The sequence below is a fragment of the Camelina sativa genome, chromosome 7, assembly GCF_000633955.1.
Source record: "Camelina sativa cultivar DH55 chromosome 7, Cs, whole genome shotgun sequence".
In the NCBI taxonomy this organism is placed as follows: domain Eukaryota; kingdom Viridiplantae; phylum Streptophyta; class Magnoliopsida; order Brassicales; family Brassicaceae; genus Camelina; species Camelina sativa.
The window spans coordinates 1,327,729-1,344,954 of record NC_025691.1 but is presented as its reverse complement, the minus strand read 5'-3'; the positions used below and the strand labels follow the sequence as shown (position 1 = coordinate 1,344,954).

The window sequence follows — 17,226 nt, the reverse complement described above, 5'->3', positions numbered from 1 at the left end:
CAGTTTGGAACTTAGAATATATTGACTTCTTAGAACGAGCCACGTGATAGGCTAAGAGTACCACTGTTGTTTATGAAGAAGAAGAAGAAGAGAACCAGTGGAAGAAAGGAGTTTAGTCAATGAAGGAGAGACTACTGGAAGTGGCTAAAGGAGTCAGGAGAAGAGTAAGAGAACCTCTTGGAGAAGTAGAGGGTTCAATAAAGTCAATAATAATAATGTTAAGTGATGTCGTTTTAGATTATGTGATGTTTCCCTAAGCTAAGGTTGTATACTTGTTGTATTAAAAGGAAGATCCCTTTAATAGGGTTTCTTTATCTAATGAATGAACAGTAATCATTTCCTTATCTCTCTCATGGGCCGCATAGGTCATTATCTCTGCTCAGCTCATTTCTCTATCTCCTTCTTGTCTTCTTATCTTCTCAGTTCTAACACCACGTTAAATTAAGGGAGGGGACTTGCCGACTAGCTCACGAGAAATTGTAGTCTAGTGAGTATTAAAAAACTATATATTTATAGGGTTTAATTTATTTCGGTAACCTAAAATATATATATCAGGGATCGAAGAAACGTGCATATAAGTGAGCCAACCAAAACCATAATTAAATATCACAAATCAACACATAAAAGAAAGAAAAGCCAAATTGCTTCAAGACTCGATTCCTACTCCTTAATTAGTCTTTTGCTCGATTCTTTCTCCAATCTTCTATTACAAATCAACACATATTTGTGCTTCAACAACAGAAAGAAACAAAATGCAGATGAATAACAACGAAGAACGACGACATAACAAGGTGTCGTCGTCCCCTGGGAAAGGCATCATGAAAGCAACTGTTTTCATCGTCGCTTCTCTATTCATTTCAGCTGCCCTCTTAAACTTCTTGGGCTTTCACGACTTTGTGAGTTTTAAATCCAAAAACTCTTTAACTTTTAGATTTCTTTTTTTCTTTTCAATACAAATCTCATCACTACGTAGCTAAATAAAGTATAATCGTTGACCTTCTCTCTTTCAGAATGTTCTTGCAGGTTCCAAGCTAATAACAAAGAAACACCAACCTATATTCCCATACCAATGCGACGCCGTACAGAACCAATCACATCAAATCCAGTATCATTACTACTCTCAGAATAATAGCGCCTCGAGATTAAATCCAAACCGTTCAAAACAACAATCCACGTGTCCTTCTTATTTCCGTTGGATCCACGAGGATCTGAAGCCGTGGAAAGAAACGGGGATAACAAGAAGGATGGTCGAAGAAGCGAGCAGGACGGCGCATTTTAGATTGGTCATCCGTAACGGGAAAGCGTACGTTAAGAGATATAGGAAGTCAATCCAAACTCGAGACGATTTTACTCTCTGGGGAATCCTACAGTTGTTACGGAGGTACCCTGGGAGATTACCTGATCTCGACCTTATGTTCGACGCTGATGATCGTCCCGTCGTCCGATCTGATGACTTTATTATTGGTCAACCAGACAAGGAACCACCTCCAGTTTTCCGTTACTGCTCTGATGACGCCAGCTTGGACATTGTCTTCCCTGATTGGTCGTTTTGGGGCTGGTAAGCCAACCCAACCACATTACTGGGCTTATTTTCATTTTAAGACTATATTAATATGGGCTTTTAATGGGCCAGGGCTGAAGTGAATGTAAAACCATGGGAAAAATCGCTTGAGGCGATTAAAGAAGGGAACAATATGACGCAATGGGAAGATCGCGTGGCGTACGCTTATTGGAGAGGCAATCCTTATGTTGATCCTACGAGAGGAGATCTTCTGAAATGTAACGTTTCAGAACATGAAGAGTGGAATACTCGTCTCTATATTCAGGTTTTTTCAAAAGATTATGACATAAAATAAAATAATAGTTATGTGAAAAGTTATCTGAATTTGAATAATGGTTTTTAAGGATTGGGATAAGGAATCAAAAGAAGGATACAAGAACTCCAACCTAGAGAACCAGTGCACTCACAGGTAAAAGGGAGTATTAATATACACATTCAGTACGTTTTAGGTATAATAAATACATGATTCGATTTTTCTAAGCATGGTTTTGGGTAATATGTAACAGATACAAGATATATATAGAAGGATGGGCATGGTCGGTTAGTGAGAAATATATAATGGCATGCGACTCAATGACATTATATGTAAAACCAAGATTCTACGATTTTTATATACGAGGAATGATGCCATTACAACACTATTGGCCAATAAGAGACGACTCCAAGTGTACTTCTCTCAAATTCGCTGTACATTGGGGCAATACCCATGTGGACAAGGTTGATTTAACTAAAGATTTATTACATTTGACCTTTAAGTTTGATTTGTATAAAGTTAACCCTGATTTTTGTTGTTGTGTAGGCTCGTGAGATAGGAGAGATGGGGAGTAGATTTATAAGAGAGGAGGTGAATATGAAGTATGTGTATGACTACATGTTTCATTTACTCAAAGAGTATGCCAAGCTCTTGAAGTTTAAGCCTGAGGTTCCTTTGGATGCCGAGGAGATTACTCCCGACAGTATGGGATGTGCCGCGACGGAACGGTGGAGAGATTTCATGGCGGAGTCTATGGTAACGTCTCCAAGTGAAGAATCCCCTTGTGAGATGCTTCCTCCTTATGACCCTCAAGATTTAAAAGAGGTTCTTGAGAGAAAAGCTAATTTAACACGTCAAGTTGACTTATGGGAGGACCAGTACTTTCAAGATCTTACCAAGAAACCTTAATTTTTTTTTTTTTTTTTTTGTAAATAGCAAAATCGAATTAAAAATTACGAGTTACAAACGAGATTTGATTATAGAAAACAAGTTATGATTTTTATCGATCTCCTAACATTGGTTTTGGTCGATCTTCTTAATTATAGAATACATATAATTAATAAATTTAATAAACATGTTAGATAAATTCGAAATGTTGGTTTAAACTTTACCTAATACCTAACAATATCACACCAAAAAGAAACATAATATACTACCATGCGTAAGTAATGTATAAAGTCTTTCAAGTTATGTAGTTAACGAGGGGTTGACAATCTTAAGCTTAGTATTACGGATTCCTATACCTTAATCACGTGTCGGTGATATAATTATAAAATATAAATCCGGGCCTCGGTTTTACTTTTATTCATGATAAAATGGGAGTATTACATTACAAATTACGAGTGGAAGTATTGGCCGACTCCTTGACCTTTCTGCTTAGCTTGTTGATTAACTTAGTTGCAACGAGTCTTAGTTAAATAAGAAAAGATACATGAAAATAAAATTAACATCGAACAATATTCTATAATGGTGAAAATAAAATAAAAATAATTAGTTGACACGCAACGTTAGAGGCTGAAAGAGTTTGACTTAATTAGGCTTCGCTTTAGTTCTCCTTAAAGTCTTCATAACTTCCGCACTAATCAGTGATCCTAATCCCATAAGCATAGCCTTTAAACTTACCTTTGTGTATTGATTAAACCCCAAAAGTTATTAATTAATTTATTTTCAACCTCATAATGTGTTCACTTTAAGACACTAAAATTTTTGCTAGTCTTCTCTAGCTCTCTCTCTAGATCTTATTATCTTTCTTTTCGTCTTATGTTCGATGGGAGAGAGCATGCATGTGGCTCAATCCACAGGATATCATCCTCAGAGACAACAAAACCAAGTTGTGGGTTCAAGCTCTAAATTAGCAAAGACATGGATCACAACGACAATCCTCATCTTCGTTTTCTTCATCATCTTCTTTGGCGCTTCTATTTCTTGGTTGGATATGGTATACAATTTTATCTCTTTGTTAAAATGCTATGGTATATAATGCATATAATTATTTAAGGAATGACAATGTCATGTGAATGTAGTGAATTGCAAAAGAAACATATAATAAGGTTATGAACGATTGAAATATATGTTACCATAATTAGACCAAAGAGATTTGAGCAAACAGAAACACACCATTGAAAAAAGAGTTGATACCTATCAGTTTGTGATTCTTGTCTTACGTTATTTTTTATTTGTCTCATTGATAATGCCAACGATTCTTTAGTTTGTATTAGGTACCGAGAGTAGAATCCAGATATCGCCAATATCAACAAGAAACACCAGTAAGACAACTATCCCCAAGATCATCATCAAGATCCCATTAAACTGCACATCACCCAACAGTAACACTACACAAACATGTCCTTCAAACTATCCAACCAAGCTCGATCCAGAGATCTCTTCCTCGGAAACTTGTCCTGACTACTTCAGATGGATCCAACAAGACCTAAAGGTATGGGAAGGGACAGGAATCACAAGGGAAACACTAGAAAGAGCAAAACCAATTGCTCATTTCAGACTAGTTATAAAATCAGGGAGACTGTATGTTCAGAAGTATGATAAGGCATTCCAAACAAGAGATGTGTTCACTATTTGGGGGATTCTTCAGCTCATGAGAATGTATCCTGGTCAAGTTCCTGATCTTGAGCTTCTCTTCCTCTGCCATGATAAACCCGGTATCTGGAAAAGAGACTTTAAACAAGAGGACAACGCCACGTGGCCTCCTCCGCCGTTGTTTCATTACTGTGGTCACCGTGATGCGTACGACATCGTGTTCCCTGATTGGAGCTTTTGGGGTTGGTACGTAAGTGTTTTAGAATCAAATCAAATATTTTTCGGATTAGGAGCTCCCCCTGATCTAGCCAGTTATAAATATACTATACATAGCCCAATAAATAATCATAATAAGAATTAATTAATAATAGCGAAAATATATGTATAAATAAATTATTTCTAATTCTTTTTTTTTTAATCTAATGTTAATTATTATATTCAAAAGAAAAATAAACATTTTACAAAACTTGGATAGAGATTATTTCAAAAACATTCCAACTCATACGAGTTTCAAATTATTTCTAATTCTAAACCAAAATAGTTAATTTAAAGATATTTAATCAGTTAACTAATCCTTAAGCCCCCAAAAAATATTAGAATTATTTTTATATAATTTATAGTAATTAAAAATGAATAAAACTGATAACTTAAGTTAGTAAGATTAATTATAGGCCGGAGGTGAACCTAAAGGAGTGGAACAAGTTATCAGAGGCGATAAAAGAAGGGAACAAGAAGGTAAAATGGGAAGATAGGGTTCCTTACGCTTACTGGAAAGGGAATCCTATGGTTTCTATTTCAAGAAGAAACTTTATGAAATGTAACTTTTCGGACAAGTATGATCCCATGGTTCGTCTCTATGTCCAGGTATATATCTCCATCTATCTAATACCTGACTTGAAAAAATTTGTATTCAAACATATTGGAAATTTTTATCGAGTTTGATCTCAAAAACCAACCGTACGTTATATGAAAAAGCTTACTCATGATATATAAGTCAGGATCATACCGGTTGAAAGAACATGTGATTTTGTATACATGGAGATTTAGATTTCTTTCTCGTGTTTATTTCAGGACTGGAAAAGGGAGACTAGGGCAGGGTTCAAAGGATCAAAGTTAGAAGATCAATGCACCCACAGGTGTGTATATATATGTTTGCAATATGATCGATTTGAAAAATTTTAGTTGATTTTAGAATATATATATAGTACCGGTTTTGAGATATGGATATGGTAATGAAGGTACAAGATTTATATAGAAGGGAATGCATGGTCGGTGAGCGAGAAGTACATATTAGCATGCGATAGCATGACTCTACTGATTAAACCAGAGTTTTATGATTTCTTTGGAAGAAGTATGATCCCGCTGAAGCATTACTGGCCCATCAGACCTCACCATTGTGGTGATCTCAAGTTTGCTGTTGAATGGGGCAACAACAACACCGATAAGGTAACTAAACTATGGTATCCAAATCTAATTTGAATCCAACAGTTCTTTATCTTGCAATTATAATATTTTATATGTCTTGCGATGATCTTATAAAATCGATATATATAGGCACAAGCAATTGGAAGAGAAGGAAGTGAATACCTGATGAAGAGCTTAGAGATGAAGTATGTATATGACTACATGTTGTATGTGTTGCAAGGCTATGGTAATTTGATGAAGTTGGATGTGACAGTGCCTGAAAATGCCACAGAAGTTTGTTCGGAGACGATGGCTTGTCCAATCACTGACGGTGGACTGATTAGGCAGTGCATGGACGACTCGTTGATTATGTCTCCGAGCGTCAAGGCGGCTTGTGATCTGCCGCAACCTTATGATGACGATGAGATGAAGAGTTTTCTTGAGAAACAAGAAAGAGCGGAAAGAGAGACTGGGAAGTGGACCGATGAATATTGGGAAGTCCAAAACAAGATTTTTCAGCAGTAAACTTATAACCGTGAGTCGTTAATTTACCAAAATGTTTGTTAATTGTCCAAATTTTAGTTAATTTGGTTTGGTTTAGCGTGTATCTAAATTAAGCAATAAAAGTGTGAATTAGATTTATCATTGATACAACATAAATTAAGCAAAATACTATATTTTAAATGGCAATGTAATAATCTTTTAATTTTTCCTTCTAGCCGATTGATAGAATGCTGACACTTTAGAATTTGACAAATATCTCACGGCTTGTAAGATAGACTCTGGCTCAACTAGAAGAAGTTTTTGAGAGGAAATCAATTTAACACGTCTTATTAAGATGTGGGAGGACAAATACTTTCATGATTTGACCAATAAACCTTAATTCTTTTTTCGTTTATTATAGTTATTAATAATTTCTACTTTGATTATACTATTCTTTTACGGTTTTACAGTTAACGATAATGTTATGATCTTATTATATGCTCATCTAATTGATACTTTTAAAAATACGATTATCAGAAGAGATATACAATAAAATATACATTTTTTAACTATGTAATTAATGAGGGGATAATCGAATCTACTGCTAATTATACAGATTATTTATACCTTAATCACATGACATTGCACTGACAAGACTTGAAATGTTAACCCGGTCCCCAGCCTGGTCTAATTATGTTATTGTGGAAAATTGTTTTAATGGATCTTGAAAAGTATTCAATTTACGAATTTCTTCTTCTTTTTTTCGCCTATTCTCAAAAAGTTATTATATGCTCTTTCTTCTTCTTTTTTTCGCCTATGCGTTTTTATTAACTTAATTAGTTGCAAATCAAATGACTTTTAGTTCGTTAGTTACATATTACAAAAAAGGATATGGAACGTTACAAACGCTCGATCGATTCTAGTTTGTATATATAAGTACGATGATGTGATTTTTGTTTATAATTTTGTTTTGGCATGAAGTGAAACTTTTCAACGTTAATTAACTACGGAACATATCATGTTATGTTAAGATAAGGTGGAACCTGCCAAACCTTTTTTTTTTTTCTCCAATATCTTATCATAGAAATTTATCCTTTTTTCTCCAATATCTTTTATCAATTGAATTTAACAAATTGAATTTTCTTCCACTTTTTTTCCTTCCATAGAAATTTCAAACTTTTGGCCCATCTTGATCGCAACTCTCTTATGACTTATCTCATCTTTTATAGAAAATCTTCAAAAGTATAGATTAACTTTTTTGAAAATATATTTGGCTCTTGAAAAATGCATGATTTCGAATTTCTCACCTTGCTGCTAATTAATTTTATTATTAAGATCCCCCACGGGTTCCATGAGTCTTATCTAAAAAAAAAAAGAACATCGGAAGAATTAGTATAATATTATATCAAGGTTTGACTTAATTAGGCGTTCACTGTAGTTCCCCTTAAAACCTTTCAAGAAACAATTCATCAGTACTAAAATATCAGTCGTGAACGAACTTATAATTACAGGCTGAAACCTTTTGTCTGATGCATCAAACTTAGAATAGAACCAGACTTTATATAGATCCCAAAAGCCTTAAATCGATAATCCTTTTTTTATCCCATAAAAGAGATCCATGAGTCCATGACGCTCTGTATCACAAGTTTTTTTTCATAATATCTCTCTCTGTTTCTTACTTTCTTTGTTCTTGTTGTAAATTTTGTTCGATGAGGGAAAACGCGCACGTGGTTCAATCCACAGAAGATCATCATCATCAGAAACATCAAAACCCGATAACGAGTCTAAACTCTAAACTTGCAAAGACAGGGGTCTCCACCAAAGTCTTCATCTTCGTACTCTTCATCACCTTCCTTAGTGCCTCTGTCTCTTGGAAGTATACGGTGTATATTTTTCTGTTTCTCATGAATTTTTTTTTGGCTTAATCAATACAAGTAACACGTTAAAGAGAAAGATTAGGCTATGATATATTTAAACATATATATGGAATACTTACTACTATACCTATGTATTACTTGTGTTTTTTATTCTGTGTCTACTCTTTGAACCAATTAAATAATTACATGCATATTTTGATACTTATTACAAACCTTTTTTTTCAAGTTTTTCTTTGGAAGTTGGATCTTTAATTATATATAACATGGAGTTGTTAATAGTTTGTATTAGGTGAGAATCGATTCCAAGTACCATCAATATTCACAAGAAACACCAACAAAAGCCCTACTACAACAACAACAAAACCAATTACAGATATCCCCACGATCATCATCAAGATCCCGTTGAACTGCACATCACTCAACACCACCACAACACAGACATGTCCTTCAAATTACCCAACCAAGTTCGAACCAGCGATCTCTTCCACGGAGACATGTCCTGACTACTTTTGGTGGATCCACCGAGACTTAAAGGTATGGCAAAAGACAGGGATCACAAGGGAAACACTAGAGAAAGCAAGACCGAATGCTCACTTCAGGGTAGTGATAAAATCAGGGAGATTATACGTTCATCAATACGAGAAAGCATTTCAAACAAGAGATGTGTTCACAATCTGGGGAATACTTCAGCTCCTAAGAATGTATCCTGGTCAAGTCCCTGATCTTGAGCTTCTCTTCCTCTGCCATGATAGACCCGCCATTTGGAAAAGAAACTTTAAGAAAAACAGTAAAGACACGTGGCCTCCTCCGCCGTTGTTTCACTACTGTGGTCACCGTGATGCATACGACATCGTATTCCCTGATTGGAGCTTCTGGGGATGGTATGACCAATTCATCAGGATTATACTAATATCTAAAATCTGGTCAATATATAACGTAGATGACCCGTAAAGGCCGTAACAAACAAGTTATTATATAAACAACATTGACTTTTTTCTTTTCTTTTTCATTATTTTATAGGCCAGAGCTAAATATTAAGGAGTGGAATAAGTTATCTGTGGCACTAAAAGAAGGGAACAAAAGAGTGAAATGGGAAGATAGAGTTCCGTACGCTTATTGGAAAGGAAACCCTCATGTTTCACCTATAAGAGGAGATCTTATGAGATGTAACTTCTCCGACAAGTATGATCCTATGGTTCGTCTCTATGTCCAGGTATTATATATATATATATCTTTTCACGCATTCTCTAATAATGAGTTTTATTTCATAACATGTACTTGTAAAAAGTGATCTATAGGATTTCATAATTTATTGTGTCCTCTGTCTCATATGTTGCCTTAGGATTGGAGGAGTGAGATAAAGGCAGGATTTAAAGGATCAAACCTTGAAGATCAATGCACTCACAGGTACATATGCAGAGTACATTCAATAGATACATATAACTTATATCTAATTTTGTTTGCTTGTCATATTAATCATTTTAATAAACATTTTTGGTTTTGACATTTAGGTATAAGATCTACATAGAAGGAAACGCGTGGTCAGTGAGCGAAAAGTATATACTTTCGTGTGATAGTATGACTCTATTGGTTAAACCAGAGTACTACGATTTTTTTATTCGAAGTATGGTTCCAATGAAGCACTTCTGGCCCATTAGACCAAACAACAAATGTGGTGACCTCAAATTCGCAGTGGAATGGGGTAATAACAACACGGAAAAGGTAAGCAATATTTATCTAAATATAAAATCAAAATAGTTTTAAATTCAAGTAAATCACTGTCACCACTCGTTTAGTTATTTTCGCAATTCTATGTCGACTCATAATTATTTTGTGATGGTTTTAATCTCTATATATACAGGCACAAATCATAGGGAGACAAGGAAGTGAGTACATGATGAAGAACCTAGATATGAAGTATGTGTATGATTACATGTTGTATGTGTTGCAAGGCTATGGAAAACTGATGAAGTTGGATGTGACCGTGCCTGAAAATGCGACAGAAGTGTGTTCTGAGACGATGGCTTGTCCAATCACTGATGGTGGTCTGATCAGGCAGTGCATGGACGACTCCTTGGTTATGTCTCCGAACGTCAAGGCTGCATGCGATCTGCCTCCTCCTTATAGGAATCATGAGCTCAAGAAGCTTCTTAAGAAACAAGTAAGTGCGGAAAGAAAAGTTGAGACGTGGACCGATGAGTACTGGAACTTGAGAGGTCCTAAATAAGATTGATTTATTCAATAGTGAAAGTATAGCTGTAAGTCTGATTTAATTTGTATGAAAAATATTAAAGATAATCCAGTTTAGCCAACTGACTCATATAATGTGTGTTGTCTCTTTTTTTTTTTCTCATATACTATTCACACTAGGGACTAAACCGCGGGCCGGATTTTTTTTTGATGAAAATTTTTAATAATTTATTTTGTTATTATGTTATTTATTAATTTTTTAAATCTAAGTTGTTAAACAGAACTGATATAGATTGTATTTGATTAGATTTTTAAAATCTTAGCTATTAATTTTTTAAATAATATTTTTTCTTTTCAATTACAAATTAGTTTAGATTTGAATAGATTTTATTTATTTTGTAGATTTAAGTTAATTTGATGTGTTAACGATTTTGCTACTTATTAATAATTAATAAAGATTAATTAATTAATTATGTTTTTCTAATGGCAAGTGAATGTATTTTTTTACTTATTTTAAGGTTAGTTTCATATTTGTACTTCCCAATTAATATAGTAGGATGCATATTTTCAAATTTGAACTAGGATTATGAGATGTGGCAACATTATACCAGCATAAGTATTGTTTAAATTAAGGAGATAATTGGTTACTAATAATAATGGCATCTAATTAATTCTTAACTATGGTTTACTAGTAAATCGGCATTAGCAAATATATGTGTAGGTATATTTATTATCTAATAAATACTCCATTGTTAATCGAACTATTCGCTGGTAAAAAAGAACGAACTATTCGCGATGTTCTGCAGATTTTGCATTGAAGGGAGCAAGATTTATCTGGTGCGCCTTTGTTTGGTTTATGATTTTATTTGGCATTTACTTTAATTAGATCTGTGTTTTTTGTTGTTGTTGATTAATGGGAAGCTTGAAAGCTTTGATTGCTCACTTTGAGTTACAAACCACCATCGATTAAACAAAGCTTTTCAGAGGTTTACATCTATGAGCTTGTTGAAAAATATACTAATCTTGTTATTAGGAATTGTGGACTTGTGTATCATAACATGTTTGACCAGTAATAACTCAGATTACCTTTTTATTTGATACAAGAAGGTTTAGAGTTCGTCCACTGCTTCATAATAACTCAGATTACTCTTATTTAACTACCTTTGTTATTTCAATCATAATTGAGGTTGTTCTTAATTAGGTTCACTCCACGTTAATTTCTCATCTTGTGACTGTTACTAACTTAGTACTGCACAAAAAAAAACTAATAAGAGCATTTCGTCTTGTGACTGTTACTAATTTGGGATGAGTTTGGTTTGTTTGGTTTTTTTACGAGTATTCAGATTTTAAGAAATGGAGGTGATGATTCAGATTTCGGATTCATAAAAATTATTTTAAATATGTTTATCTCTCTCTTTTATTATTTCTTCATATGAATGGTTCATTTGAGATTTGTCAAAATAAATTGTTCTTGTAACAAATCGTGGGTTTATTGGAATTTGCAGCTACCATGACAATGCATATGTAACATCTCAGGAGGATTTAAGATTCAATAATATTCATGAAGAACTCCTTTAAATTCAGGAAGACCATCATGAACTCCTTTAAATTCAGGAAGACCATTATGAACTCCTTACACAATTGTATCATCAACAAAAACATCAAATATATCTAGCGGCTTTATCACACTCTGTCTAACAAACTTATCTTGAGCATTCATATCATGTTTAACCATTATTGCAAAAACACTGCCGATGTAGCAGCCAGAAAATTCTCCTACGTCGATAAACTCTCCTTTAAAAGCCTTAAAACGGAGTAACACCACCTTCATCCATAATAATCTTCTTATTCTGACCATTGATGAATAATCTTCTTATTCTGACCATTATCTACAACAAGAGAATTCTTTACTACAAAAAATGATTCAGGAAGGATTAGATGATATTTAGGAAGGATCTTTTAAAATTTAGGATATCCTTCATAAAGAAAAGTGAGCTTTAAGAACTAAACCCCATACGGCCATATCCTTCAAGAATTGTCTAAGAGAGTGTAACTAATAAGCCAAGTTTTTCATTCATGAAACGGTATAACAATAAACACTAATACAAGTGAAAAGACCACGCTAGATGCAAAAATAAAAATATTCAGGAAGGATTGGATGATGTTAAGGAAGGATCCTTAAATTTTAAGAAGGCTTTCCTAAATGTTTTTAGAAATTCCAAAAATGGTGATGAACAGAACCAGAAGTTCCTCCCCCTCCACTCTCTTTGTCTCATCAGCACTACTAGTCCACTTTATAATAGACAAACTACAAGCCAAAGACATCAAAATCAACAACGAGTACATTCTACTCTTGCTTTGTTCTCAATGACATTATATCAAATACTTGGTATGCAACAACTTTGGTGTTGAGATATGATGACTTCGCACAACACAATTTGGACATGTGATTTATAAAAGACTGGACTCACAACACATAGCCACAACTTCAGTTACGACCAGAGATTGTGCTCCACAAGTAGTATCCATTTTTGATTCATTCTCCTCCGATACAACATGATACACAACATGAAGCATTCCTCTCTTGTCATTTTTGACCCGGTTGAGAAAATCATCATGACTAGTAGTTGTACTCGCTTGAGCAGTTGAGCTACTTCACCAAATTTAAACAACTCAAAAGAATCATAAGAATGCTTAAAACTCTCCCACATAATCTCACCATTGTTTCTATCATCTTGCAGCATAAAATTCCCAGAATTCATTAGCTGAACCCAAGTAGTTGAATCTCGTTCCTTTCTTCCACCACATCCATCGTTGTTCCTCTTCCTTTTCGACGATCTCTCTCTCTCTCTCTCTCTCTCTCTCTCTCTCTCTCTCTGTCCCGATTACAAGAGTCTTCCACCAACTCCAGCAAATCTATAAACCATACAAGCTCTTCTCAATATGTAATTACTCGATTTGTTTGGTCTCTTATCATCTTCATTTTCGTAGATATCCTTTTCTTCATCATCTTCGTTGTCTTTGAAGTGGTTATTCAAATTCAGAGGTAGTCATATGAGAGGGCGAGCTGAGATAGGAGCGGGTTTTGGATCCAACTCTTCCATTTAATTATCGAAAGGCCAAATCGAGATAGATCTCATACTCTGTTTCTCGGATTGGAACCATTTATGCATTTTCTGGATCGTGTACCTACACAGAGTAGCTGACCGGTTAACGCCGGAACGAGATGAGATGGCGACGGTGTTTCTCTCGGAAGTGGATGAAGATGAAATCAGAAATGAAGATAATCTCAGATTTGATGATTCCCGGCATGCTTCACCAAAAAATCTAAAATTATGTGTTTAATTTTTAAAATAATAAATTGTTGTATATATACTATATAATATATAAAAAATGCTACATTTGGAAAAATTAACTGTGTGTGCTATTTTGGAAGAAAAAACTAAAGTAATATTATATTAAGGTATTTCTAATAAAAAATGGCAAAAAATCTAGATGAGTTTCTATTAAAAAAATCTGTTAAAAATACACCGTCTTAATCAAAACCCTGAAATCATATGTCGTTTACTATTATAAATATTAGATACTCTAACCATCATCCATAACTCAAAAACAAGAAAAAAAAAACCCTAAACTATTATCATGTTCTCAAATTTATTTTTGTATTATAATTTTGGTCTTTTATATGATTCATCATATTCTAATTTTTCATCCTTTTTTTTGTTCTTTTTGTAGTGGTTGTTTGGCAATCAAGATAAAACAATTTCTCCAAATTTTAAAACATGTATGCTGTGTTGATCTCTATATTTTGTTTTATACTTTGGAAATTTGAAATAAACTCATAATCTTTTTTTTTAGTGTCAGGTAAATTCATGGATGATCATAATTATAGATCTACAAAACTAAGTATAATGAAATTCAGGTATTAATCTTTGTTAACCCGAATCCTTAATTTTTAAAAATAAAATTGATGCTAATGTTTTTTTTTCTGTTATAGTTGCAGAAAAACTATGATGGATTATATTCATGAAAAATTTATGGTAATTCTCTGAAAACTTGGATTTCTTTCTTTTTACAAGTATATTTAAATTATAATTATGTTTTTTAAATAATATAATATGTGTACCTAATAACTTATAATTCTATTTTTTAATAATACAATATGTGTGCCCAATTTATTTTGAATTATAATCTTGGTCTTTTATATTATTCATCGGATTCTAATTTTTCATTCCCTCTTTTTGTAGTTGATGTTTTGAAATCAAGATCAAACAATTTTTCTATATTTTATTTTATTCTTTGGTTATTTGAAATAAACTCATAATTTTTTTTTTCAGGTAAATTCATGGATGATCATAATTGTAGATATATAAAACTGAATATAATAAAATCCAGGTATTAAACTTTGTTAACCTGAATCCTTAATTTTCAAAAATAATATTGATGCTAATGTTTTTTTTTCCTAATGTTATTTTTGCAGAAAAATTATGATGGACTATATTCATGGAAAATTTATGGTAATTTCTAAAAATTAGATTTCTTTCTATATACAAATAGATTTAAGTTATAATTCTGTTTTTTTGAATAATAATAATATAATTTTTGCGCCTAATAAATTATTTACCCCTCTTGAATAAATAGAAATAAGATGGAATTTCAATTATAATTCTGTTTATTTTTAAAAAAATAATATAATAGTTAGAACTGATATTTTTTTCTATTAAATTGATAGAAAGAAGAAGATATGAATATTAATTAAATTCAAGACTTCATATCTCATAGGTTTTTCAAGAAAGAAAGAGATTAAGGAAGATTTGGAAGAGTTTTTTTAACAGTTTACAATTATTGTTTATTTGAAATTGTTTTAGATGGATAAATAATATATAATAAATTGTAAAATTCACAATTTCTAAATAAAAAAAAATAAAAATCTAAAATCTAAATTTTAAATCTCATTTTGAATTTAAAAGTAATAGAAGATAAATACTTGAATATATTGCAAATATTTTTTTGAGAATATCTCTGTTTTTAAAAATATTAAATTTCTACAAACTATTTGTTTCACTTTTAATGTTTTTTAAAACGAAATTAGAAAAAAAGGAAATCAAATATTCATATCCCATTTTTTTAAATGGAAAATAAATACTAGAATCTATTGTAAATATTTGTCTTAAGAAAACTTATTTTCTAAAATGTTAAATTTCTATAGATAATTATCATGGTTTGAACTGAAAATCTCGAGAGGATATACTATAAATATCCATTTAATTTGAAGATATGACAAAATCTTTTTTGATCCCGACAAAATCTCATAGGATTGTTATAAATCTCCGGAAAAAACCATGTTTTTCCGGCTGGATACTCTACCAAAAGGAGGAACAAATACTCTAAATAAGACAAAAGAACCTGACAATTATAATTAAGTGGATGAACAAATAAAACAATTAATATATATATATATATATATTGAAAATAAAAACGAGTAATTTTAGAGAATAATTTTTCTTTCACTTTTAAAAATATTTTTTTTTGAAAATGAATTATTTAAAAAAACGAAATTAGAAAAAAAAAGGAAATCAAATATTCATATCCCATTTTTTTTTAATGGAAAATAAATACTAGAATCTATCGTAAATATTTGTCTTAAGAAAACTTTTATTTTCTAAAATGTTAAATTTCTATAGATAATTATGACGGTTTGAACTGAAAATCTCGAGAGGATGTACTATAAATATCCATTTAATTTGAAGATATGACAAAATCTTTTGTGATCCCGACAAAATCTCATAGGATTGTTGTAAATCTCCGGAAAAAACCATGTTTTTCCGGCTGGATACTCTACCAAAAGGAGGAACAAATACAAAAGATCCTGACAAAGATCCTGACAATTACAATTAGGTGGATGAACAAATAAAACAATTAAATATATATATATATATATATATTGAAAATAAAAACGAGTAATTTTAGAGAATAATTTTTCTTTCACTTTTAAAAATATATTTTTTAAAAAAAATTAATTATTTAAAAAAACGAAAATTAGAAAAAATTGGAATGAAATAATCGTATCCCATTTAAAATTATTAAAAAATGGAAAATAAATACTAAAATCTTTTGTAAATATTTTTTCGAGAAAATTATATTTTTATAAATGTTAAATTTCTATAGATAATTATGAATGTTTGACTTGGATACTAAGCTATTAATATAGATGTGCTCAATCACAACATTAGAAGTTAGGTTTGTTAGGCTTAAACATTTGGTCGTGTATACTCGCAGGTAACTCTCATAACTATGTTACTTTATGTTTATATTAGATTAATTACTTCCGTTTCTTATTATTGAAGATTAAATTATAGCTTCTCTTTTGGTTAATTCTTTTCTATTTACATTTTTTTGTTGGAATCCTTATTAGTCTTATAATTAATTTAGTTTTTGATTTGTTAAATTAGTTGAACTATTATTTAAAAATATACCTTCCCATACAAGCGTATAAAAGAATTGAATTAGTGGTATATTTGACCATAAAAAAAGTTTAGAAAATAATTGTTTTGAAAAAGCTTTTTTCCGCACAAGAGTGCGGGAAACTCCCTAGTAACAAGTGTTAAAGATGATTTGCATCCTCTTTAGTGTATTGGCAATCTATATATTCCAGAAATATGCAGATATTATTAACATGTTTGTAAATAAATGTAGTAAAAATATTTTTAATAGAAAATAATAATATAAATATGGAAGTTATATTAATTGGTGAATATCATATATGCCATTACTGTATTGCCAATAAAGTTAAGAAATATGTATACTTGTTATTCTAAAATGTAATATACTAAATACTAATGTTTCAGTACATCAAATTACAACAAATGTAATCAAATCTCTTCTTCTTCTTTTTTTTTCTTTTTTTTGTTTTTTTTTTT

The 17,226-nt window shown here is 31.8% G+C and overlaps 3 protein-coding genes across 3 annotated transcripts; all 3 read left to right on the top strand.

Moving 5' to 3' along the window:
* Positions 554–2,813, top strand: LOC104699776 (O-glucosyltransferase rumi homolog). Its single transcript, XM_010415134.2, has 6 exons — positions 554–896; positions 1,011–1,558; positions 1,634–1,826; positions 1,906–1,970; positions 2,068–2,278; positions 2,361–2,813. Exons 1-6 carry the CDS (start codon positions 753–755, stop codon positions 2,721–2,723), a joined length of 1,524 nt encoding a protein of 507 aa, XP_010413436.1. The 5' UTR covers positions 554–752; the 3' UTR covers positions 2,724–2,813.
* Positions 3,399–6,288, top strand: LOC104699775 (O-glucosyltransferase rumi homolog). Its single transcript, XM_010415133.2, has 6 exons — positions 3,399–3,753; positions 4,024–4,598; positions 5,024–5,216; positions 5,424–5,488; positions 5,591–5,798; positions 5,907–6,288. The coding sequence occupies exons 1-6, from the start codon at positions 3,583–3,585 to the stop codon at positions 6,279–6,281; spliced, it is 1,587 nt and encodes a 528-aa protein (XP_010413435.1). The 5' UTR covers positions 3,399–3,582; the 3' UTR covers positions 6,282–6,288.
* On the top strand, positions 7,602–10,441 carry LOC104699774 (O-glucosyltransferase rumi homolog). The gene is made up of 6 exons (XM_010415132.2): positions 7,602–8,122; positions 8,396–8,997; positions 9,137–9,329; positions 9,459–9,523; positions 9,628–9,838; positions 9,978–10,441. The coding sequence occupies exons 1-6, from the start codon at positions 7,949–7,951 to the stop codon at positions 10,341–10,343; spliced, it is 1,611 nt and encodes a 536-aa protein (XP_010413434.1). The 5' UTR covers positions 7,602–7,948; the 3' UTR covers positions 10,344–10,441.